The sequence below is a fragment of the Choloepus didactylus genome, chromosome 2 (genome assembly GCF_015220235.1).
Source record: "Choloepus didactylus isolate mChoDid1 chromosome 2, mChoDid1.pri, whole genome shotgun sequence".
NCBI lineage: Eukaryota > Metazoa > Chordata > Mammalia > Pilosa > Megalonychidae > Choloepus > Choloepus didactylus.
The window spans coordinates 115,599,181-115,623,323 of NC_051308.1; the positions used below are offsets into that span (position 1 = coordinate 115,599,181).

Below are 24,143 nucleotides of genomic sequence, written 5' to 3' on the forward strand. Positions count from 1 at the left end.
TTGTTGTTGTTTTTGCTCCCTGCCCCCTAATTGTTCCAACTGCCCTTGCCCTTTGTCCTTCAGATTTGCTTGAAACTTCATCTTGTGGCAGTCCTGTAGGTAGAGTTTGGAGAGCCCTTCGGAATGTAGAGTCCAGTTCCAATCTCCCTTAACTGCCACCTTCCGGTCCCAGGGTAGTACAGAGTACTGCCAATAAATGTGCTCCGATGTTCCCCATTTACAAATCCGTCCCTTTAATCCCCACCGCCAGCCTCACACCAGCTTTTCCAGCTCCCAGAGCTGGGAATTAAGAGGAGGTGACTGATGAGAAGCTGAGATCTGTAGTGGGAACAAGGATCAGAGCATAGGGGCGAGCTCAGCTCAGGGGTCTCTTTGCTTCCTCTCTTCTCAGAGCTTGGGGCTTCTTCTACACCTTCTTCTGCACTACCAGGGGTACAGCTCAACCAGTTTCATTTCTAGATAATAAATCTGGACTTGGAAAGGAGGACTTGAAAAGGATCAGGATTTTTTTTTTAAACATTAAATGAGTGAATGTGCAAATATCGTGCTCTTGGCCCTTCCGTAGGTTCAGAGCAAATCGCAGCCACACAGAAGAATGGAGCCCAGATCAGATGCGCTGCTGCTGTCCAGCCCTGCTCCTCCCCACTCAGCAAGGGCACTTGCTCTTCCCTCTTCTCACCAGAGAGGCACAAGCGCTCCGTCCCTTCCAGCGGCAGGCAGAGGAAAGAGAAAAGGTCTGTTGTTTTTCTCTCCTTGCTTCTTTCTCTCTCTCCCTCTGTTGATCAGCAAGCTGCTGACCGGGTCAGAAAGCCCTGATGGAAACCTTCCAGGGCTGGGCTGGCCACCTCTGCTCCAGGGAGTGTGTCTTTGACTAATTTTTCTTTGTCCCAGTGGGAAATAAAGAGAGAGGGAAGGAAGAAGAAAGAAAAACCACAAACTTCCTTTGAAAACCAGCTTGTAGGGCCTGGAGCACACGCTTAGACCCAGCAACTGAGGAATCCTGAAGACGCTCGGAGGAGTGGGGGGAGCCTCTGGCCTGCGCCCCTGTTTGCTCCGTCCAGTCTCCGACGCCCCCAGTTGTAGGTCTGAGTCCGGAAGCAGCGGCAGCCCAGCCAGAACCAGAACTGCTGCTGGCTCCTAAACCTGTGTAAGCTCGCGTTGACAGCTGGAAGGCAGCTGGGACTGTGGTGGCAGCCCTCATTGTTGCCCCACCTTCCCCCACCGAATTGCCAGAGCTGAATCCTCCTTGTGAGTCCTGGAACAGCACCCACTTCTGAAAGGTAAAACTTGGTTTTAACCATTTTCTTCACCTCCTCACCCACCCCCAGCTTTCTTTTTCCTCTCCAACTCTGGGGAGTTGACACTGACTGTCCCAGCTTTGGTTCTGTGAATCTGGATTGCTAGAGAAACTGAGGCAAGGTGAATGTGTAAGTGAGATGCTGCTTAGTATCTTCATTTCCTCTTTTTAAGGCGACCCTCACCTTCCTCCTTGTGAACAAGTAGACAGGGCACTGTTGTGTTTGACATATTCTGAGGGGGAAATCCAAGCTATTTATTGCATGAGGATTTGGGTCAGACTGAGGAGGAGAGAGGGGTGGGGCAGTACAGGACTTGGCGGGAGAAGAAGTTTCCTAGTGGTCTTCTTGAAGCCACATGCCCATTTTATCGGCTTCTCCCCTTCTGATTTTTGACTATTTTCTGCCACTAGATAGGGAGTGGCCTGGGCTATTTTAACTCCTTCACCCGCTACCAGAGGATAATTCCAGCTGGAGAGAAAGTGTAGGATTTGAGAATCTGAGCAAGAGGAGGAAAAGAATGAAATCCTGTTTTGTTCGAGAACGCTCCCCCCTCAGCCCTTCCTACTCTGAAATCCTCAAGATACTTACTAGGGATGTATCTTGAAGGGTGGAAACCCTCCATTGCATTTCCGGTCCCTGCCTCCTAAGACTCAACCCACTTAGCTATGCCCAGTCTCTCTGAGATCCAGCTCCCTGGGTGTCCAGCTTCTGGTTTCTTTTGGCTCATACCCCTAGCCAGCTGGCTGCCCAACCCCATTTAATTATTGCTCATTTCTGGCACTGAACAGAAAAGATAAGAAATGAGTTCCACTTTTCTCCAAGCTTTTATATGCTTCTCAGGCCCTGTTATCTGCTTCTCAGGCTCACCCTAAGTGCCATTTGGGAGGGGGAGAAGAAAGAAGAAACAGAGAAAAAAACAAGAAGAAAAGGTGTAAGGCCTGCAGGCAATTTTTGGCTACTCTGATTCTAAATTAACAGCATGTAAATGAGATTCAGCTAGCATAAATTATATGAATCAGGAGGATGATCAATTTGGGTGACTAGGCTTATTTCATTAATTTTCGTGTGCCTCAACTTCATCTCTGAGGCTTTCCCCTACACCTAAATTTTTGCCTGTTTCCAAAAGGGAAGCATTGTCTCAGGTTAGGAGGGAAGATGGAGAAAAAAGATGATTTCTGACAAGTCTGATTTCCCCCCCTTTCTCATCCTGAGTAAGGGGGGAGGGAGTGAGGAAGTTCAAGGAGGATGTTTTCCAAAGGGCGGAGTTTGTGGCTTTTTATTGTTTACCATCCGCGGCATTAAATAAATGCCTGTCTGCTTGACTCGAAGCTTTGTGCTGATAGAGAGCAGGTTGAACAGGTCTAGCACTTACATTGAAAGTGACCGAAATGAGGGGAATAGACTTAAAGAACATTCATGCCAGTAGATGAATGTAGAGGAAAGTATTTGTTCAATGCAAATCAATGATCAATGTTTTCGTATTTCATGAAAAATAGTGAGAAAGAGAGTGTCTCTGGGTTTAGGCAGTTCTTGGAACAAAGGAGACTGAGAGGTTGTTCTCTCAATTCCAGCTGTCAGGAGAAGCTTCGTGTAGAAATCTGAGGGGAGTGTTTTCTGTGCTCCTAATCTGGTTACACATCGGAACAGCCTCTGTTTCAAGTCCCTGTGGCCTACATTTCCCCTCTAGTCTGCAGGAAGCCCCTCCCTAGATCTTTTCATTGTGGTTTGGGATTGTGTAAGGTTCACTAGAGTCTTTTGAGGAGAAAGACTTTTCCTTCCTCACCAGGGTTTCATCTTTAGGGGCCTGATACTGACTGCATCTCCACATCCTTTGCCCCAAGCACTATGTGGCTATTAATCTTTTTGCACCTTGAGATGAGGCCAAGAGAAGGTATCCCTAAGGATGAAGGACACTTGTGTGTGCTCAGGATGTTCTGTGAGCAGTCAAGGGACAGGGTTTGGTGTGGGGCAGAGGAATTACCCTCTCCTGGCCTTAGAGGGGTTGCTGATGTGATGCTCATTCTAGGGTGAGCTAAAGATCACCATATTAATAACCACAAGTGTAGTTTTAACATTTCTTTCTCTATCTCTTTCCTTCCTGTCTTCCTCCTTTTTACTATCCCTACCTCTCTGTCTCTTCTTCATTCCCTGTTGTGTGTTTCAGGGAAGCTGACTGTCCGATGTCTTTAGTCCCAGTGGAATCATCCCTCCCAAGCCTAAAAACCCTGTGCTCTCGTTGGTTCCATCTGATCACTGCAAGTTAGAAGTGGAAAAAGCTCAGCCTGGGGCCCTCTTGTTTACGCAGACTGAGAAAGACATGTGCTACCCATAGCCAGGAGTGAGAGTGCAGATGCTATCCAGCCCTCCACGCTGCATTTCTTTTCCAAGGTTCTCCTAGGTCCATTTCCACCCCAATGGTTTCCTTTTTCCGGGACTGTTCCCTTTGTTGCATACAAAACCTGGCTTAAGTAAGTCCTTGAGGTGGGAAAAATTCCTTTAGTGCCCTCCATTGACTCCCTTCTGGCCATGGAACACCACCAGTCTGAGCAGCCAGCTCCTGGTAAGGCCAGGACCGCAGAGGCAGTCACCCCTGAAAATCACGAAGTCCTGTCAGAACAAGATGAGCACCTTCAGGACAAAGAAGACGGAGATGCTGAGGGGGTGGCTGGAGAACAAGAGCCAGAAGACAAAGTTTTGCTGCCTCCCCAGGGCCAGGATAACCTCGAGTCCCCTCCACCTGGAGGTAGCCCAAGCCAACCAGAGCCACAGCCTGAGGTGGAGACAGCAGGGGTGTGCTCCAGCCCCCAGGAGCTTCCCCAGACCCCGAGGGCCCGACAGCCTGAGCCAGATTTCTACTGTGTAAAGTGGATTCCCTGGAAGGGAGAACGGACACCCATCATCACCCAGAGCAGTAATGGCCCTTGCCCTCTCCTTGCCATCATGAATATCCTCTTTCTCCAGTGGAAGGTAAGAGAGAGTTTGGATGGGAACTCAGAAAATATTGGGGAAGAGTACTCTTCCCTGACCCACCTCCTTGATTATCTTGATTTTATCAGACCAGTTAAAACTTTCCAGATTATTCTTCTTATTTCTCCATCTTGAACAAATGAGACAAGATGTTCTTAAAAACAAAGCAAAATATTTCTCCCTCCTAATCCTGTCTCTGCTACTCTCTAGCTGATGGGAACACCGGCACATTCGTTCCTCTTGCTCCAGTTGCCAGCCTTCTCTTCCCTACCCCATTCTGCCCCATTTCTGTGGGTCCCTCCTCCAGTGCTCAGAGAGCACACACATGGCTAACCCTTTGGTCACCCCTTCTGCCCCCAGGTGAAGCTGCCCCCTCAGAAGGAAGTGATCACATCAGATGAGCTCATGGCCCATCTTGGTGAGTGACTGGACCTTGAGGAGGAATTACCCATCCGAGGGGTTCCAGAGCTATCCAGTCAGCCAGAAATCCAGAATATAATGAGAAACTCTTTATTTGGGGGACGTGATGTGGCAGAGAGGGTGAGGGACTGTGGGGCTTCTCTGCAAAGGTGGAGAATGAAAAGCAGTCGAGTTGCCAGGAGTCCTGGGTTGTAGTGCCAGTTCTGCCCATAGCTTTCGTCTGTGATGGTGGGTGGGCCCTTCACCTCTACATGTCTGTTTCTTCCTCTGAGAAATGAGGGGGCTGGATTGGACTCTAAGATCCTTTCCAGCTCTTAAAGTCTGTGGTCCTATGACAGTACCCCCATTCTCCAGGAGAAGAGAAAGCTGAGCTTTTGGAACCGTTGGTGGGGTAAACTGATAAGGGATCCTGTCTTGTAGGAGACTGCCTCCTGTCTATCAAGCCCCAGGAGAAGTCAGAAGGACTTCAGCTTAATTTTCAGCAGGTGAGGCAAAAGCCCTGCGACATAAGGGTTTGCAGGTTTATAAGTGGACACTCAGGTCTTGTAAGAGCTGCCTTTCTGCTTTTTCTCGAGGGTTTCTCGAACCATTATTTCATTCTGCAGGAGGAGGAGGAGGGTATATCTCCGTCCTAGAAAATATGTTCATTTATATAAGATGAAGAACGGTTGGGGCAAGAGAGGAATGGAATTACTCGCAAGAAGAATGAGGGAAGAAAAGTAAAAGAACTCACTTTTTAGTTCTGGAAGTGAGAGTGGAGGCAAAGGAGGGAGGGGAGACTAGAACATCCATCATTTTCTTTTCTACCCCTAGAATGTGGACGATGCAATGACAGTGCTGCCTAAACTGGCCACAGGTCTGGATGTCAATGTGCGATTCACAGGTGTCTCTGACTTTGAGTATACGCCCGAGTGCAGTGTCTTTGACCTCCTAGGCATACCTCTGTACCATGGCTGGCTTGTTGACCCACAGGTGAGGACAAGAGGGCCCCAATGATATTCTCATCCAGCTCAAGCTGATAAGAGAGAGGCAAAATTTTCTGGGGTAGGGGTTAGATAGGCCTAGGAGAGGAATAAGGTTTAGAGACAAGACCCAATGCAGAATTCCTTGAATTTTAATTTTTTTTTTTTTTTTTTTGACATTCAAATACAAGCAAACCATACACAAATAGGGTCAGTTCTTTAGTCATCAAAAGTTCAGGGTCTGTTGGTTATATGGTTACAGTCCTGGTGAGTTTGGTTAATTGGTTAATTTCCTTCCTGAAAAGATTTCAAATTTTTTGTATTACTCCACCCTGCCACCTCTGCAGAGTCCCGAGGCTGTGAGCGCAGTTGGGAAACTGAGTTACAACCAGCTAGTAGAGAAGATCATTACCTGCAAACACTCCAGCGACACCAACCTTGTGACAGAAGGTAATGTCCCTTCCACCCCATGGAACTTATGCCCTCGCTGTATGTGGAGGAAATGATGGCTACTTAGGTTTCTCATTTATTATCTCTTTCTCTCCTTACCCCCACCCCCTCCCACTAGAATGTAAGCTTCCAGTAGGGAATTTGTAAGTTTTGTTCACTGAGGTTTCCTCTAATGCCTAGTGCAGTGCCTGGCACAAAGGTGAGTATTCGATAAGTATTTGTTGAATGAATGAGTGAATACAGCCCAGCTGCAAGGAAGGGATTTCTGAAGGTGGGACTGACCACCAGGGCTTTTGACGGGCTCCCTGGATGATTATGGACTTTGGAGTTAAGTCAAGTTGCACCCCCGCTTTTGCCTTCTGGCAGGCCTGATTGCAGAGCAGTTCCTGGAGACCACCGCTGCACAGCTGACCTATCATGGACTGTGTGAGCTAACAGCAGCTGCCAAGGAGGGCGAACTTAGTGTCTTTTTCCGAAACAACCACTTTAGCACTATGACAAAGCACAAGGTGATGAGGGTTTGGAGGTGAGGGTGGGCGAGTTATCATTTCCTCATGCCTTTCTCTCCTGGCTCAGTGTTTCAGTCAGGAGAGGCTAGATTAAGCTGCGATAACAAATGACCCCTAAAATCCCAGAGGTTTACTACAATGAAGCTTTATTTCTCACTCATGCTGCATGTCCGTTGTGAATTGGCTGCAGTTCTGCTCCACACCATCTTTACTCTGGAACCCAGGCTGACACAACCTTTATCTGGAATATATGGGGTGGGGGGGTGGGGAAGAGGGACACCACGCACCAGCCCTTAATGCTCCCGCCTGGAAGTGACAAGTGTCATTTCTGCTCTCCCCTCATTGGCCAGTGCAAGCCATAGAACTAAGCCTGCCATCAATGGGGCAGGAAACTATAATCCTTCCCCAGGAAGGGGCAGTAGAACTTTTGAACAGGACTATAGTCTTCCAAAGTTAGAACTGCCTGAGCTCTCTAGGAATTGAGTAGAAGAGGGAGAGGTATTTGGCTCCAGCGATTTATCCTCACAGCCATCAGGAAAACCGTGGGAAGTAGGTGGGAAGCAGGGTCTTGTGTGGCACCCCAGCCCTGAGGACTCCGTGCTTGACTACAGTGACCACCATATACGCACTCAACTGGACGCACACTCAGAAGGCCCTTCCCTCTTCCCATGGCCAAGCATATTTAGAAAAGCTCCACACATGTTCTTGCTGACATGTTCTAGCTAGCACATCAATTGATTCAGATGGTCTCCAACTACGTAGCTCAGATGATTTCTGGCAGGAAACGTCCTCCATATCACCTCTCCCACCAATTAGCTCTGTTCTCCTCTTTACAGAGTCACCTGTACCTACTGGTCACCGACCAGGGCTTTCTACAGGAGGAGCAAGTGGTATGGGAGAGCCTGCACAATGTGGATGGAGACAGCTGCTTTTGTGACTCTGACTTTCACCTAAGTCACTCTCTGGGCAAGGGACCTGGAGCAGAAGGTGGGAGTGGCTCCCCAGAAAAGCAGAGGCAGGTAGACCAGGTGTGTGGGACCATTGGGGAAAGTGCAGAGGTTCCATTTGCCTTGGAGAGCCTTTTGCCATAGACAGGCTGTGTGCATTTTATCATTTAGAGACTGTGACATATGACATCCATGGCCTTTCATTCTCTTGTTACCTTCAGGCCATCTCCTCGCTTGTTGTGTATTCTCTGGCACCACCGATACTATACTTGGCTGTGTGTTTTGTTCTGGAGGGAGAAGGAGCTTGAGAGTTTGATGGATGGGAAAAGTCTGTTTTGGAAATCTGGCTTGAATATCCTCCCAGACCTTGGCCCACTGCACAACTCTTTTTCTTTTCCCCCACTCTCTAGGACTACCTGATCGCCTTGTCACTGCAGCAGCAGCAACCACAAGCCACGTTGGGTCTTAGTGACTTGGAGCTGGCCCAGCAACTTCAGCAAGAAGAGTATCAGCAGCAAGTGGTCCAGCCTGCACAAAGCCGGGCCCCATTGCCACAGGTGAGCCTGCTATGCTCTTCCCTTAGCTCCCACGTTCCAGTGTCTCAGCCCTTGCTTCACCTGCGCCAGGACTCCCGTAGTTCCTGCATTTGTCTCTTCGAGGTTTCCCCCAGGGCTCTTCTCCTGCCTGTCCTCCCTGGTGCCCATCCTATTCTCTCCCCACTGCCCCTCCCGATCCCTCCCCATCCCCACTTTTAGGATCTCTGTCCCTGTGCTCCTCCAGGGTTGATGGGTGATTAAACAATTGTTAAATCTGATACAGGGGAGAGGAGCCACATCTGGACGCCCAGCCGGGGAGCGTCGGCAGAGGCCGAAGCAGGAGTCAGACTGTGTTCTCCTATAGCTCTGCCCCAATACCAGGCTGACCTGTCCCTTCTTCCAGAGGTTATCACTGTGGCTGTTTGGTTTGCTCACCCACCTCCACCCCTGAGATATGCAGGGAAACTTAACTGTGGACTGTTGGGGATCCGAGCAGGCAGTAAATGCCAAGGTCAGACTTGGTAAGGTCCTTGCCCTCATGTGCTGCTGCTTTTTCTTTCTCTCAATCATCCAGGGCAACCTTGGGGTTGCTGAGATGAGGATTTCTGATCCCCAACTCTCTTTCCCCAGAAAGTCACACTAATATTCCAACTTGGGCTCAAGGGTGAGGTCCCTGTCCAGAATGCATCTCTCTTACTTACCATCCCTGACCAGTTGGGTCCTCCTGGCTCTCCAGCAGGCTTGTCTCCATTTGTTTCAGGGTTTGATTTGGGTTTCTAGCTCTGTTATTTGTAATGCCTTCCTAGGGGTTTGGAAATAAAACTTCTTTCCTGAGATCTGTTGTTTGCCTTACCCTGCAGGAGTGGGGTTAAGTGTTTGAGGAATGCAAAAAGAGGTCTAAGGGGATGCCTGTCATTTCTAATAGTACCAGGAGGGGGAGCCACCACAGGCCTTTTTTCTTTTGTTTTTGTTTATCTGATTTTAATAGGTCTTCTATGGAAAACAGGGCTCTAATGTTGGGGGTGGGTTTCCAAGTCCCTGCTTTGGACAGATGGATTTGGGAGTTGTACTGCCTACTAACCCAAGACTTCTCAGGCTGGCAGAGCAGTTTGACCTTCCGCTTGCTTCCCTGGTCATACAGATGGTCCTTTGCCACCTCTGACCTCCCTCTCATCCTAGCCATTTTCTTCATTTTTGACCTCTTCCTGGTGCCTGCTTGAAAATTATTTTGCCTGAAATTTCCTGGGGAAGAGAGAATAATGAGGTTGGGGAGGGGGAAAACGGGAGTAGTACTGCTAACTGGAGCACATCAGAGCCAAAAACAAGATTCTTGTTCAATATCCAAGTGCACAACAAAGGCACCTCCTGCTCTAAGGCCCCTCCCAGCCCATGTCCTGCTCCACCCAAACTTCAGTCAGGAACACAAGCCATAGTGAGGTTTGCCAAAAGAATTAAAGTTCCAGTGAGATGTTCTAGTCCAAAAGGGTATGAGAAGAAAAATGAGTAGGGCAGAAACCATCAAAGAGATCCCATACCCGTTATCCAAGACAGAGCTAGAGGACCCAGGTGCAGACATCACTTTGGGATGAAGGATTAGGGGATTTAAAAAAAAAAATTGGGAGTTCCAGCTCCAACAAGAAGCTGGAGCCTGTGGTGCTCAGGGAAGGGTTGACTTGTTTGGAGGCCCAGCTGGTCTCCTGCAGGCTCAGCCAAACTTGGGATTCTCAGATCCTTGAAATGCCATGTGGGGGGTTGGGGGCAGGGAGGTCTCAAATGTCTTCAGCCCTGCACAGGGCTAGTAGGGCTGACTGGCAATCCCCTTTCACTGCATCCTGCAGACAAGGGAGTCAAATGTTAGAAGGAGCCACCTCTGCCAGGGCCAAAGTACTCTGTCCCCTCCTTTGTCCTGGTCCGTAACTCATCTGGTCGGGAAAGATCCTCCCTGCTGCCAGGAGGCCTACACTAAATTAACCACAGACTCATGAGTTCTACAGGGCATGGATACACTCAGCTGGGTGCAGAGGATCCCGGGGTGGGGATTAAGTGTGGAGGCTCTGGAGCTCCAGGCCATGAACTAGCCAAGTCTCACCTGGAGAGAAGAGTAGAGGGACTTCCCAAATTTCTTCTTGAACTCGGCTCGGATGCTTAGGAGGTCAGTCTCGCTTCGGGAAACGAGGATGCGCATCAGAACGTGGTAACTGGGCTCAGTTTCCTGGCAGAGGAAGAAACAGATTGCAGGCTAAGTAGGAAGAGTCTCACTAAGTATGGGGACTGGACCACATAGAAGTGGAGGTGAGGTGAGAATGAAAGGAAAAGAGATGTATACTGATTGAGGAGCAAAAGTTCTTTGTTCGTACTCATGGAGGATGATGCAGGAGGAAAGCTCTTGTCTCCTGTGGGAGCAGCTGGAGTGTATCTCTTGTTCCTTCCACATGTGTCCCTGCCACTAGCTTAGTGCCTTGCTCCCTCAGAGCTCAGTAGTGGGCAACTCCAAAGCAGGTATACCAACAAGACTAGAAGAGACTTGCTATTTATAAAGACTTCCAGCATGAAAACCAGGAAGACTTTTTAAACTTCCAAACCAGTGAATGTCCACAGAGGATATACCCACCTTACACACAAACTGAGTCAATAGGGCTCTGATAGGTATTAGGGATTTGAGATTTTGATACTGATCCTGACCTATCAGGGCTGTGTCATGTGCCCTTCTCTACACGTCACTTTCCTTGGTTGGACCCTTGGGGTTCTACATCATTGTGTTCCTCCTATACCTCTACCAGGCCTCCTGCCTTTTGGTCCAAGTAATGACGGGTCCGGTTTGGAAAAATAGAGGTACAATAAATCATCAAATCATAAATTACAATCAATAATAAATGTGTTATGAAAAATTCCTGAATAAAAGCTTTTGTTTACAAAAATCCTTTTGTGTCAAGAGATATGCACTGGTGCTGTCACCATTTCCTAATATCCTCTCTTTCAGAGCTTTCTGAGTCACTTGACTCATGAGAACTTTCCCAGCACTGCCTGCAACCCACCCTTACGGCATCCCCACAGATCATAAACTCCTAAGAAGAAACAAAAGAAAGTGATGAAGTAAAAACAGAATGGTGTATTTCACTTGGACTCATTACCTAATTGTCGGTAGGCCTAATGGCACTTTATTTTAAATCTCACATGTCATCAGTTTTGTATTGTGATAGAGATCACCAATTGCTCCCCAGTATCCATCCTCCCCCTCTTCCTACTCATGTTATTCCAAAGTTGTATAGTTGGGGAGAGAGTCACTCATTAACTGAGTACTTTCATTGGTGTACTTCTCATCTATACCATCTACAGGAAATCCATTTTTAAAGAATTTGAATATAACATAAACTTTACCCCAAAGCTAGTAAACATAATTCTAGTCTTCGTGATACTTCAGAATGTATTTGGCATCTCATCAACCCCAGGATCTTCATAATGAACATTCATTATATGGTTCAGATTGGTCCGAATATGTTCTGAATCTTCATCGTTCACTGAAGGTTATTTTTCTGAATAAATATTCTACACAGTCTATGTTTTCACATGTCTCTCATAAAAAAAAAAGTATAGAAATATCCTGATTGGGTTTTTTTCCTCTTTTTAAAATTCCAGATAAATGGACCTATCTTATTATTCTGACTCCTACTTCTAGGATAAATCTGGCATTTGAGAGTGTGGGTCCTGTAATCTAAACACGTTTTAATAATTTATTGCAGGTATACTAGTTTGTTTTTATGACAGAAATTTAAACAGATAACCACAACTCTTCAGATGAAACTTAGTGTTGACTCATTATAACAGTACATGCTTTATTGAGCAAATACAATAATTACTGTCAAGCGGGAGGTGTCTGGATGACAGAACACGAGTTTACATGCACTACTGCCTTTGAATAGCTGTCAACAAGGCATAATGGTTTCTCAACCAGTATACAGAAAGCTTTTCCATCTGCCAAGATGATAACTACCTTTGTCTTCTTCAAATTTTACATTTTCTCTATCTTGGTGAATTTTGTTTGTTTTTTAATCTGTAGTTTTCAGGAACAGTTCTACTAATATGAGATCTTGTTCAATGAGCAGAATGTCTGGATCCTCTTGGTGAAATTACTCAAACTGAGGTTGCCAATTGAGGGATCGCTAATATGAAACAAAGTCTGACCACAGTGTGGAGAGAGGTGGCTGGGTGCTAAGAACACTTATGGCACAGCAGACCTGGAGTTGACACATGGCAGTTAAATGTCTTATAGGACAGCATGTGTTTTGCAGGAAGATGGCATGACTGACTAGCTCTGTGACCTTGGACAAAATACTAAACCTCTCTGTGCTTCAGTGTTTTTATTTATAAAACAAGGGTAATACTGTTACCTGTGGGAGTGTGGCTGTGAAGATTAACTGCAAGGCATGTTATGTCCTCAGCACAGGCCTTGGTACATAATAAGCACCCAAGAAGTTCCAGCTTGTTACTATTCTTGCTACTGTTAACCATCATCATCATTCTGGCAACAACTGAAATTGGACAAGGCTCTGTCTTACAGAGCAAATCCATATCTACAATTGGCCACCTAGATATTAACGAGGCCAAAATTTAGGCTTAGTTCCAGTATGGGTCAACAGCTTTAACCACAGCTCACTCCTCCATCCTTGAACAAGACAGTTGGTAAACCCCAGGAAAGAGAGCTACTATAAGTTTATAAAGTATATATGACATTGTTACTTTAGTAGCAGCCTGAAAATTCCCCCCTCCTGCCCAGGAGGTGCCTCCCAGTTTTCTTTCCAAAGGGAGGGGAAAGGAGTGTCCCTCTCACCTGAAGGGCTTGGTGAAGTTTGTCAGCAAAATACAGCGGTGTGTTCCTGATCACTGAGGCTGGAAGCAAAGAGGGACAGATGGAGAGAAGTAGTCGGGGCTGCAATTTCCCACCCCAGGAGAGACCCCTGCCCCACATATCCTGAGCAGGCCCCTACCTAGGCTGAGGAGAGCTGCCTGGGCCTCTCCATTGAAACGGTTCCGGACAGCCTCCTCCAACTCTTGCCCAGTGTACCTCTGGTATTGATCAAACACTGGTGATGCATGTGGGAGGTAGGTAGAGCGAGAAATCGGGGGAGGAGGTTAATTGTCATAAAGAAGAAGGAGACTTCCCCACCATCCTTATCTTTAGAGCAAGCTGGGGGACAGAGGGCTTGTGTGTACCTCGGATGAGGTGTTCAGGACTTCGCTGGGTGAAGATTAGGACCCACATCCCTTCTGTGTTGGGTTCTTCAGCCCCCTGTAATGCCTGGGAGGAAGGAGGGAATCAGGAAGCGGGTGGGGGACAAGTACCCCAGGACAGAGTCTCACACTGCCTGCGTGGACACTGCAGTAAAGTCTTGATGAACCTCTCATTCATATTGTGGCTCCTTCCAACCTGCCCCTGGCCTGGAGAGGAGCAGAGACCGCCAGTGCTGGGTCTGTACCCTCAGATGAGAGCCTCAGAGCTCTGCCCCAACCGCGGACAGTCCAGGGCCCTTATTTGCCCCTTCCCCACTTCTCCTGACCTCCCAGACCAGGGAGACCACTCCCCTCTGTCCCACTACCCCTTCCTCCACCAAACCCTGATGTAGGCTAAATCCTTGCTGAGGCAGAGGGGCTGGAGTAGGAAGGAGGCAGCAGCTCTAGCTGGTGGTGAAGACACTGAAGTTCATGTCAGATAGACTTGGGGATTTGGGGGACATTGGTGACCTAGTGCCTCCCTGCCCTAACCAAGTAGGTAAAAGAAGCAATGGTTTATTTTCCTATGTGAATGCCTAGTTCTGCCGACAGACTCCTCCCTAAACCATATCTGGGGAATGTTTGATTCATAGTCATTATTGGTCAGATAATTCATTGGTCAGGAGCTGGGGAGACATAGTTTTGATATTCCCAGGATCTATCAATCTATCAACATAAAGCAATAGAAGTAGAATGGGATTAAAGGGTAGAGAAGGTTATTTGAATATAAATTGGTTAGCTTGTGTGTGTATATGTGTATGAGTGTGTGTGTGTGTGTGTGTGTGTGTGTGTGTGTGTGTGTGTGTGTGACTTTCATAAAAGGAACAGGACTTAGGGACTCTACCCTCACAACTCTGTTCCCCAATTTGGAACATCCTGATACCGAAGGAGTTAAACAATCTGTAAGGGAGGGTCTGAGAGAGGTTCCCCCACCCAGCTGCCAAGGAGAGGAGAATCTATCTGTTGAGCTCACTTGGGTTCATGAGTCAGAGGATGGAGGCGTGAAAAGGCTTCAGGTATGATGCAAACTGATGCCCCCACTCCCCACCTCCAGTCATTAAGGACTTCTTTCTCAATGCTGAGACAGGTTTGCAGGCAGTATGGGTATTCAGGTCACTGGCTTTGCGATATGGTGGGGCTGGGTGTCCTATGCATGGCTGTGCAAATTACCAAGCTCCCTGCTCACCTGGACATCCTGTTCTGCCAAGTTGTAGTCAATGATTCCAGAGTAGCTCTCACGGTGCCCCTAGGAAGAGAAATTGTTCTCAGAAGAACTTTTTGAGGGTCAGCCTGGCAAACCAATCCCAAAGCCCTCTCATCCATTATTCCACAGCAGTGCTCCCAATTCTCTCTCATCCTCTTATCTTGTGAGTGTAACTCCCTCTGCTGCGGCACATCCTTCTCACCTTGGCCAAGGCCAAAAGCAGGTCCTGCAAGATGCCACTGGTTTCACATTTGATGTTCTTCTCAGCCTCCACCTGGAAATCTGGGGTGGAGTCGGTAGCTCTCTGATTCCTCCGGATTTTTCCCAGTGTGGATATACACAGCGTCTGTCAAATTGCCACTATACCCTGCCAGCCATCTCCTGCTTGGAGTAGCTTGGTGGCTGCTGCCTCCGGGATATAAGGCAGAAGGACTACCACTGCCATCCCTGAAAACCCCTAAGCTGTGAGTAACCCATGCACAGTGGACATTGAGGTAGGTGGTCTCATTTCAGTGTACCAACATGCCAGGGGTAGGAGACATCTGTTATTAAAGTGGTGACCAGGTAGTGTAGAGGGATTGGGGAAACCCACATTATGAGGCAAGATGGCTAGGACCTGGGCTTCTCATTGGAGGTAAGGAAAAATGATCTGAGAGGTAGGATGTGAAGAAGGGAAAGAGCAGGAAGGGGAGAAAAGGAGGGGAAAAGAGAAAAACAGAAGCAAGAAAGGAGAGGTAGAAGAGAGAGTAAGATAGGACAAAGTTAGATATCAAAGGAAAATCAGGGGCAGCAAGAAAAAAGGGGAGTGGTGGTAAGATAAGAATGAGAAAAAGCTAGTTACAAAGTGGTGGGTGAGGCATGTGGCAGCCAGGCAGGACCATCAGGAGCCAGGGGCCTGACAGTGACACCCAAAATTTAAGGAGCAGTCGCCCACCCCCAGGCTGCAGCAAGGCTCCATTCAGCCTGGGATGTGATGTGATGGCATTGTCATTACTTGGGAATCTGCCCTGGAGCCCCAGACTATGATGGTTAATCATTGCCTCTCTTTACTTTATGATCACATCTGGTTCTCTCCCCTGGGGAGACTGAGGCACTGGTAGGGGTGTGGGGAGAGACTCCAAAGGAAAGGAAATTAGAGTCAGGCTCTCAGGTGGCTCGCCTGCAGGGAGTGCCAGAGAGGAGTGGACCGTGCTCTGGATCCCTTTCCAGCTCTTGAGGCCCCTTCCCTGTGTGCTTTTACCATGTTTGTAGACTGCCAGGCACTCCTGCAGCTGGGGTGGGGTTCGGGTGGCAAGAATTTCCACGGCCACATCCTCAGCAGAAACTGAGCCCTACAAGAAATTGAGAGGCCACTCTAAGACTTGGTCAGTGTAATTAGGATGGCAGACCTATGGGTGGAGAGCAGATGCTGACCACTTCTCCTTCTAAGGGCATGGTCCAGACCCTTTGAGACAATATGGGATGGTTAGAGGCCTCTGCCAAGTCCACCCTCTGGAGTGGGCACAGGTAAGGCAGTCACCTTGTCCTTCCCTCAGTGTACACCACTGGGAAGTGGACACTCCTTTCCCAGACACCCCAGCAAGTCTTCTCTCTTGGTACCTTCAAAGCTGCCCTCAATTCCTGGGCATCGAACTGGGCTGCAGGCTGTAGCAGAGCTACTACAGTCCTCTCGAGGTTGCCAGAGAGTGCTGCCTGCAGGGACTTCAACAGGTCCTGCAATAAATGGCCCCCATGGCAGGGGCTCAGGCATGAGGGCGAAGGCCCCAGAAGGGTGTGGCGCACTGCAGGGGGAAGCAGCAGCTGCATTTAGCCAGGGGGCAGGGGCTGGCCACAATGGCTATTGCTATACCCCAAAGTCCTCCAGGGGGCTTCTCACCTCAACCACTGTTTCTGGGAAGTCCGAGCACTCTCACCTGTTGGGTGCGCTCCCGGAAGGCTCGAGAGATGAGCTGCCTTTGCCCTCTGCTCCGATTGGTCAGCACATCCACAATGGTGCTGTGGTCCACACCTGAACCAAGATGAAGGCTGGGTTATAAGCTGGGCAGAGCCCAGCCAGGGTCTTCCCAGGGTTTGGATCCCTTATTCCATCGACTTGGAGCCTCCAGAGGAAGAGAGAACAAGGTCTAGGAAAGGGCTGGGAGGGGAAGGAACCGAGTCCCTTCCAGTTGGTCCTAAAAGGAGATGCAAATAAAATGCCAAAATGGCATGCAAATGTGACTCAAATTTAGGGAAAGGTGGCCTGGTGTGGTAGAAAAAAGAAAAGGCTTTTTGGAGTTGGCAGACTTAGATTAGAATCCCGGCTCTGCCATTATGAGCCGTGTGAACTTGAGGATCCCTCTTCACCTGTCTGAGCCCCAGTTTCCACATCTGTACAATGGAAATAATAAGACTTACCTCACAGGGGTATTGTGAGACTGGATGTGACACACCTACCACGTTACCTGACATATGGAAATGAAGGCATTCAGCAAACATGTATTGAGCAATAATAGTTCCTCCTTCCTGGCTGCTCCTTGGTCTACAGGTCTGCTTCTAACAGGTAGACCCCAAAGGCAAGAGTGTTGGGGCTCACCTTGGCCTGCGATAGCCCTCAGCAGCCTCTGCACATCCTTATCCACACTGAAGCTCAAGAAGGTCCTGAGGGTGCCCAAGGTCCCCCAAGCTGCAGTCTGTAAAAGCACAGGGTGACCAGGAGTGGAGAGGGGTCATCGCAGGTCTGCCCATGCCCCTCCCCAGTGCTCAGCCTTGGCACAACCTCAGGGCCTGCTCTCCTCTTCTCTGTCCCCTCCTCACCCTCTCACAATCTACAACCCCCTGAGTCCAGATATTTAAAACGATCCCCCAAATCCCAACAAGCCCTGACCTTGTTGGCATGGCTCAGATTGCCGAGGATCTCCTGGGTCAGGGATGGGACCGTCTTCCCCCTGGTCACAGACATGGCACAACTGTCTGCCCTGGGAAAGAAAACAAGAGCTAACCGAGGTTGAATTTTCCAGCCCTCCTGGACCTCCATATGGCCCCCAGACCCTGGAGTCTGGGCTAGCGTTGCCTGGTTCTTTCTCTTGTTGCAGGAAAAAAAAAGTAGCATCAACCTGCTTAGCAGGTTTGGGAGCCAGAACTGGAGCTGAAGTGGAGAGTTAAGAAGAAAGCCCACACTTTCCCTATCTCTTCAGGAAGTAAGGATGATCAGCGACACTGCTAGAACTAGCACCAACCAAACCCTCCCCAACTCCAGATTGGTCCCAAGGCCCCCCAACCCTTGGTCATCCCTTCTTTCCATGGCCTGGCTGGGCTCTCACCTGAGGGGAACCCTGGGCAGTGTAGGGGAGTTGAGGTGAGGTAGGGGGATTAGTGTGCTTGGGGAGAGAGAACGACTCTTCAAGCCACCTCCCTCCACATGCAGCCCTAGCCTACAAGCAAACCCAAACCCCTGCCCACAGAACCACCAACTGCTTTTCTGCCTTTCACCCGCTGAGTCTCAGGCTGGAATCTTTAGGTCAGCAGGTGCAATCTCTGAGCCAAGTTAAGTATGCGTTTCTGTGGGTACATGGGTGCCTGGGCAAGGGAGCAGGCACTCCTGCTGGAAAAGGAAAACTCAATCCTCCCTCCTCAAGGGGTCAACAACGTGCCCCCAGCATGAGGGCCCAGGTTCAGTGCTTACTCAGAGGTTCTGGGGGTGAAGTGGATGTCGTCAAGGCCTGGTGGCGTGGCTATATGGGCACCAGCTCCTGTGTAGCCTGGTAGAAGAGGGGTGTGTGCAGCCCTAGCTGAGCAGCCAGTCAGATGACCTCCCTTGCAGACCAGCCCAGCTGTTGTCTCTGGCTCTGGCCCCTCCCAGACGTGGGAAAGGACCAGGCTGTACTGTGTCCCACATACAATCACCTCCCCACCTAGCATCTCTCCTCCTAGGAATTGGGTCCTAACCCACAAAAGCAAACGCCAATCAGCCTCTCAGCAGCTCAGCCCCAGACACTGGAGGCTTTGTGCATTGCTTTCTCTGTGTGGCCAGGTGGGATCACAGAGGCCCCGTCTCTAAGCCCAGCTTCTGACCTGGCTCCGCCTCTGACTCCCTGGGGGTGGTCGGGGGGGAGGGGAGGTGGGGTGGGGTCAGACAGGCTCCAGGCTGATCTTGAGGCTGATAGAGAAAAACCTGTTGGGGCACAGATCAGCACAGCACCCTAGCCTGCACCCCAGAGGTGGTCCTAGCTCAGAAACTGCCTTGATTACTACTTTATTAGAGTCAGCCAGGACTCTGGGTGACAGGACTGCAAGGAAGGAAGGGCACAGGTATTTGGGAGCAGGAGCAAACCTGCAGAATCAAGAGAGAAAAATGCAAAGGGTGTTCCCTGAGGAGGGAAGCACCATCCTCCCAAAAGGTGGCAGGAAGTTGGGAGAGCTTCCCTGGGCCCAGGTATATTGATTGCTGCTATTGCCATTTTGGCTGCCAAGGCTCTTGGGCCATTTTAGCTGCAGGTGATGCAATATCAGCAGCTGGGTTAGAGACTGTCAGTGCACAGAGTGTCAGGCCCCAGAAAAAGAGTCTAACATATAGAAGAAATGTCTGATCCACAGGCCCTGCTGCTTATCTCATAAATACCAGGTGTGCCATAAACTAAGGGTTGAAGGCTGTTTTAGGAATCCCAGTCACAGTGGCACCTAGACTCCAGGGGGCAGACAAGGCAAGATCAGATATCCCCATAAAGATGAATGACCGCAAACAAGCCAAAAGGCCTGCTTCCTCCACATAGATAATACAGTGCTGCAGTGCACATCAAAGAAGAGTAGTGTGTTAAAACCCTAGTAACCAGTCAGCAGAAACTGATAAGCACTCACCCAATCGAGGAGGCCCAGAACACACTCAGCAGGACCTTCCCCCCCAACACCCAACGTAGGTTTTTCCTTTAAAAAATGCTGCTCTCAGATAGAGGGCCGGAGCCATTTTTCCTTTCTTTCTTTTCTGATGGCTCCCACCTGCTTTCTTCTGCTTTCTTCCTCTAATAAACCTTAAATTCTCTACTTAAACCATGACTTGCTGCGTTTGTGTGGATTCTTGAACGGCTCTGAACCTAACACAGAGCAGCAGGTGAACAGTCCTGGGGAGCCTTGCTGGCTCTTAAGGGAGTTGTTCAAACTTCACAGCCCGCACTCCCTTGAATCTGGGAGCAGATTCTTTCCTGCCTCCCTGGAGTGGTCAGCCTGGGCACAGAAGCTAGATAGCCGTCTCCTCTCCTCTGCCACACCTTCGACCCAGGACGGCCCTCAAGTGTGCCTACAACTCAGGAGGGAACTGCTGTGTTTCCAGAGCAGACCAGGACTGAGGAGCTGGCCATTAAGACAGATTTCTGTGGTGGCAATCATTGCTTCTAGCTCTTCTCTCCCATTAAAATGGAAAACATCTGATGGTTTTAGAATTGGAGAACTTCAATCTCCAACCCTGTCACTTGTTAGCTAGTCATTTCATCTCTCTGTGCCTCAATTTCTTCACTTGAAAAAATGGCAATATTGGAGAGGACTAGGGGGGTGAGGATGGGCAACCAGGGTCATCTGAGGATAGGTTTCTTGGGAGGATTAAATGAAGTAATGTGTGATGGCACTTGGAAGAAAAAAGTGCCTGTAAATTAGGGTTGCCAGATTTAGCAAATAAAAATGCAGGACACCCAGTTAAATTAGAATTTCAAATAAACAATGAATAATTTGTTGATATAAGTATGACCCAAATATTTCATGTGATATGCTTATGCTAACAAATTATGTTTTTATCTGAAATCCTAATCTAACTCGCATCCTGTATTTTACCTAGCAACTCGAAAAATGGTTCTGAGTCTGTGCATGACAGTCAAAAGTAAAGGTTGTGGAGCCATGCTCCTTGGAATCAGAATTCCAAGTTAGTGGCCTTGGACAACTAACTTAACCTTTCTCTGCTAAATTTCTTCATTGTCTAAACAGAGATAATAGTGTTTATATTACGGGTTGTGCGAATTAAATAAAATAATAAGCATAAAACACAGACGAGTGCTGGACAAATAGGAGTGAGTACACATGGTCAAAATGTTAAGTAATATATAATAATAAACATTGTTATAATATTATTTTATAATGGTAATTGTTGTAACAAAAATTATTGTTACTCGTCTCTTGATTGTTATAATATTATTTTATAATGGTAACTGTGTTAACAAAAATATTGTTACTCATCAGCCGTCTCCCTTTTCTTTTCTGTAGCTTCTTTCTTGCCAACACCCAATGTGGCCACAAGAGGGCATGAGCATCCACTGAACCCCTGGAGTCCTCTAGTGGCCACCTGAGGTCTCAGAGACTCTGGCTCCACCCCCCAGACATCAAAGAGTCCTATTCCCCAATTTTTGATAGGTGTACTCTCCTGAGAAATTAGGTTCCTGGGTGGACTTGGTGGGCAGGTAGGAGCGGAGGAAGAGCCTCAGATAAAATCTACTCAGGAGACCCAGTTGAGACAGACCTCTGGACACCTGCAGGAGACTTCCTGGGCTGTGTTGCTGCTGACAGCGGCTCCACAGCCAGGGTCCCCATGCCCCTGGCTTTCTAGGCCTTTCAGAGTCTCTTATTGCCACATATGCCAAGCAGGTTTAGGGAGAAATGAAGGGAGGGTGAGGATTCTTGTTTTCCCAGTCCAATCTTCTACAAGGGATTCCTGACAGAACTGCAGGGCTGAACTTTGAAATGGGAGGAGACAGATAAAACCCCTGGTCACGGTCATGGTCATGGCAGAAGCCTAGTCCTCGATGCCTGAGGGTGAGGATTGGGTATAATGCATTTGCAATTGCTCCAGTGAAACCTGGTGGAATCTCATTCCTTTTAGCCTCGAGTTTTGTTTTGTTCATCTCCAGGACCAGGCTGCGATTGTTTTCTGATTTATTAATCAGCTTCCACTCCCATGCTCTAAATTATAGAAGCCGAGGGACTTCTGAAGGCCATAGAGTTGTGACCAGAATCCAGGCCTCCTAACTCTTCCTGAATATTTTCTTCATCACTCAGATGCGGGCAAGGCTGATTTGGGGTTCCTCTTAGTGGCGTACAAGGGAATAAGCAGTAATATATAGTACCTTGGCTGTTGACTCATGAACACTTCTTCAACCCCAAGCCCCATATTGCTTTTCTGAGAATAGTTTGCATTGCATGATTTCAGAATACAAAGAAATTCCTCTTAGCTGTTTTTCCTCTTGTTAGGAAACGTTTTCTTCCCAGAACTTCTGGCATCTGAATCCCTTCTGCTTAGGTACTAGTCAGGCTCTATTCCTTTATCCAAATGGGCTTTTGTGTTGCAGGGGCTGGCCTGACCTGGGAAGACTCACCTTCCACAGCTGGGCTCTGTTTCTTTGCCTATATCCCAGAAATCTGCTTAGCATCTTAAGCCATGGCTTAAAGGCCCGGGGGTGGCCTGTCCTCTGCCTCTGGACACCTCCGCAGCCCATGCAGAGGAAATGAGTCACCACAAGGCAGGCAGCATTTGGGGCACTGTGGGTGTAGCCATACCAGCCCGTTGGTGGGGGATGGGCCAGAGGGCAGTGATCATAAATCCCCTGGTCTGATCAAGGCAGGGTGTTGTGTATGTGTGTTCAAAATATGTCGACAGAACTAGTAGCATCATCCTATTGCTGGCTGAGTCCTGGTTTCCCCTTCTCCACCCACATTCTCCTTTGTCTCCTGGGGAAGTAGTAAGTGACCATGTGTACTTACTACTACTCCTCTTATCTTTATTTCTCAGGCTCTAGCGGTCTAACTTGTGCCCCAAAGCTTCCCCACCCCACTGCTATCTTAAAAAAAAGAAAAAAGAAAAACAAAAAAAGAGGTAGTCTGCAGTCCTACTGAGGAAGCATTTAAAAGGTCTAGTAGGAACCAACACAGTTATGGAAAAGCTTGGCATCTAGGAAATCTGCCCAAGAAAAGGGTTCAGAAGCTAGAGGGGAGCCAAATAGGGCAGAGGTGTGTGTCGTGTGGTGATGGGGAAGTTTGAGAGGAATTTAAAGGTAAGATGGAGCCCACAAAGGATACCCTGGAACCCTGCTGGGAAAGGGTATGTGGGTGTGTAGCAGGTAGGGAATCTAAAGAAAGGTAGAGGCAGCTTTGGAATTGGAAGGCTGCAGGAGGGGAAGCTGCATGGAGTAGAAAGATATACGATATACTAATAAAGGAAGAGTTCAGACTCGGGCAGAGGAAGGCAGGAAAATCAGGCAGGCCTAGGTCTAGAAAAGGCTGGAGAGGCCCTTGGGGGTTGGTACAGGGGAGATGGGTCAAGGAGTAGGCCAGCATTCATTTCTCTAGGGGGCAGGTCTGGGTTTGGGGTGTCCCACTGCAGAGAGCAAATGAACAAACGTTTGGAAATTAGTCAGCTCCTGCCTCTCTGCCCGTCCAGGAAGTCTTAGTTGAGGGCCAAACTCTCAAAGTGGGTTAGTGGATCACACTCTTTCCTAAGAGAATTGTCAAAGCACCTGAACTTTACTTGGGTAAACTATGAAACAAGCCAGGGTCACAGGTTCTAAATATGACAGTGTAAAAACGCCAAAATTTCATCAAGGTAGAAAAGAAAAACATACCTCTACATTAGGAGTAAGCTGTGGCTCTCTGTCCAAACAAAGGCTCAAACATATCTTAGCCTCCTCTGTCCCTGCTAGGGGTCAAGGCCAGTTTTTTTTGGATAAACAGGTTACATCTCTCCTGAAACATCAATTTTACCAGACTATTTAAGGAGAAACACTTTTTAATATGAAACGAACACGGATAAACGTGGTGCAGATTGAAAACAAATACATTTACAATACAAAAATTGGGGTTTGGTTCTTCGTCAGACTGCTACAGCGGTGTTTGTGCAAGTAACGTACTCTTCTTTGCCAGTGCGGTAGGTTCTATCTACAGTACCTGGGTAGCTGTAAGTTTTATGGCGGGGGTGGGGGCGCTTCCTAGGGGTCGCAGGCTCTGGGCAGAGAAAGGGAGTTGAATCAGAAGGGCCCTCAGCCTCCATAGCTCTGAGGGTGCGCTCGGCCTCCACGCGCAGAGCTTGGGCTGGAGCCCCGGCTGCCCTCCTCCCGCAGCCGCCGAAAGGGACCCGGAGGTGCAGTGTGGCGAGGAACCCGGCAGAAGGAACCGGGGGCCGCGGTCGCCGACCGCAGTTTGGGTTGGGCGGGGTGGGGTAAGGATATCTCGTGGGTCTGTGCCAGGATTTCCGCGGGTTACATCTCACCCCTAATGGAGAGACCAGAGTGGCTGGTAGAGCCCTCACACCGCCTTCCCTCATCAGGGGACTTCTCCCCTGGGTGTTGTGTTCGGAGCGGGCAAGGGCCAGGCGCTCCGGGGGCTCCGGACCGCGGGGCTTCAGCCGCCCGCCCAGGGCAGGGAAGGGGGCGACAGCCGCGAGCGGGGCCTGGGGCGCGGCCGCCCTCGCGCAGAGGCCCTGGCCCCGCCGCCCGCCCTCCTCTCGCGTCCCCGCCCCGGGCCGCAGGCCCACGCCCAGTCTCCCGGGTTGTGTGTCGCTCGCGGCCTTTATACCCCGGACTGAGCTCGGACTTAGCTCGACTGGGCTCGGCGGGCGGCGGGAGGAGGAAGGAGGAG

The 24,143-nt window shown here is 49.0% G+C and overlaps 2 protein-coding genes across 7 annotated transcripts; one reads left to right on the forward strand and one right to left on the reverse strand.

Annotated features, from left to right (window-relative positions):
* The first annotated feature begins 582 nt into the window (after positions 1–582).
* On the forward strand, positions 583–11,645 carry MINDY1 (MINDY lysine 48 deubiquitinase 1). Of its 5 annotated transcripts, XM_037826046.1 has the most exons (11): positions 583–734; positions 892–1,280; positions 3,463–4,265; positions 4,626–4,683; positions 5,106–5,170; positions 5,499–5,657; positions 5,995–6,097; positions 6,464–6,606; positions 7,443–7,634; positions 7,964–8,110; positions 8,373–8,925. In XM_037826046.1, exons 3-11 carry the CDS (start codon positions 3,825–3,827, stop codon positions 8,451–8,453), a joined length of 1,389 nt encoding a protein of 462 aa, XP_037681974.1. In that variant the 5' UTR covers positions 583–734; positions 892–1,280; positions 3,463–3,824; the 3' UTR covers positions 8,454–8,925. The 5 variants fall into 5 exon arrangements, with proteins under 5 accessions (XP_037681974.1, XP_037681975.1, XP_037681973.1 ...); XM_037826047.1 differs by lacking the exon at positions 8,373–8,925 and adding an exon at positions 11,070–11,645 and having other exon boundaries at positions 677–1,280; XM_037826045.1 differs by having other exon boundaries at positions 679–1,280.
* ANXA9 (annexin A9) lies at positions 8,314–18,290 on the reverse strand. Of its 2 annotated transcripts, XM_037826050.1 has the most exons (13): positions 18,223–18,290; positions 17,425–17,515; positions 17,134–17,230; positions 16,475–16,569; positions 16,161–16,274; positions 15,802–15,892; positions 14,764–14,843; positions 14,544–14,603; positions 13,301–13,385; positions 13,075–13,170; positions 12,918–12,976; positions 10,179–10,301; positions 8,314–9,921 (listed from the first exon to the last, which is right to left on the reverse strand). In XM_037826050.1, the coding sequence occupies exons 2-13, from the start codon at positions 17,497–17,499 to the stop codon at positions 9,859–9,861; spliced, it is 1,038 nt and encodes a 345-aa protein (XP_037681978.1). In that variant the 5' UTR covers positions 17,500–17,515; positions 18,223–18,290; the 3' UTR covers positions 8,314–9,858. The 2 variants fall into 2 exon arrangements, with proteins under 2 accessions (XP_037681978.1, XP_037681979.1); XM_037826051.1 differs by lacking the exon at positions 16,161–16,274.
* Positions 18,291–24,143: the final 5,853 nt, after the last annotated feature.

Excerpts from the sequence above, each read along its gene's own strand:
- MINDY1 (XM_037826046.1), top strand. The coding sequence starts at position 3,825 with ATGGAACACCACCAGTCTGAGCAGCCAGCTCCTGGTAAGGCCAGGACC. Across the intron at positions 4,684-5,105 it reads TGAGCTCATGGCCCATCTTG|GAGACTGCCTCCTGTCTATC; the intron begins GTGAGTGACTGG and ends CCTGTCTTGTAG. Across the intron at positions 7,635-7,963 it reads AGCAGAGGCAGGTAGACCAG|GACTACCTGATCGCCTTGTC; the intron begins GTGTGTGGGACC and ends CCCACTCTCTAG.
- ANXA9 (XM_037826050.1), bottom strand. The coding sequence starts at position 17,499 with ATGTCTGTGACCAGGGGGAAGACGGTCCCATCCCTGACCCAGGAGATC. Across the intron at positions 12,977-13,074 it reads GGCAGCTCTCCTCAGCCTAG|CCTCAGTGATCAGGAACACA; the intron begins GTAGGGGCCTGC and ends CTTTGCTTCCAG. Across the intron at positions 9,922-10,178 it reads CCCTCTACTCTTCTCTCCAG|GATGCAGTGAAAGGGGATTG; the intron begins GTGAGACTTGGC and ends CCTTGTCTGCAG.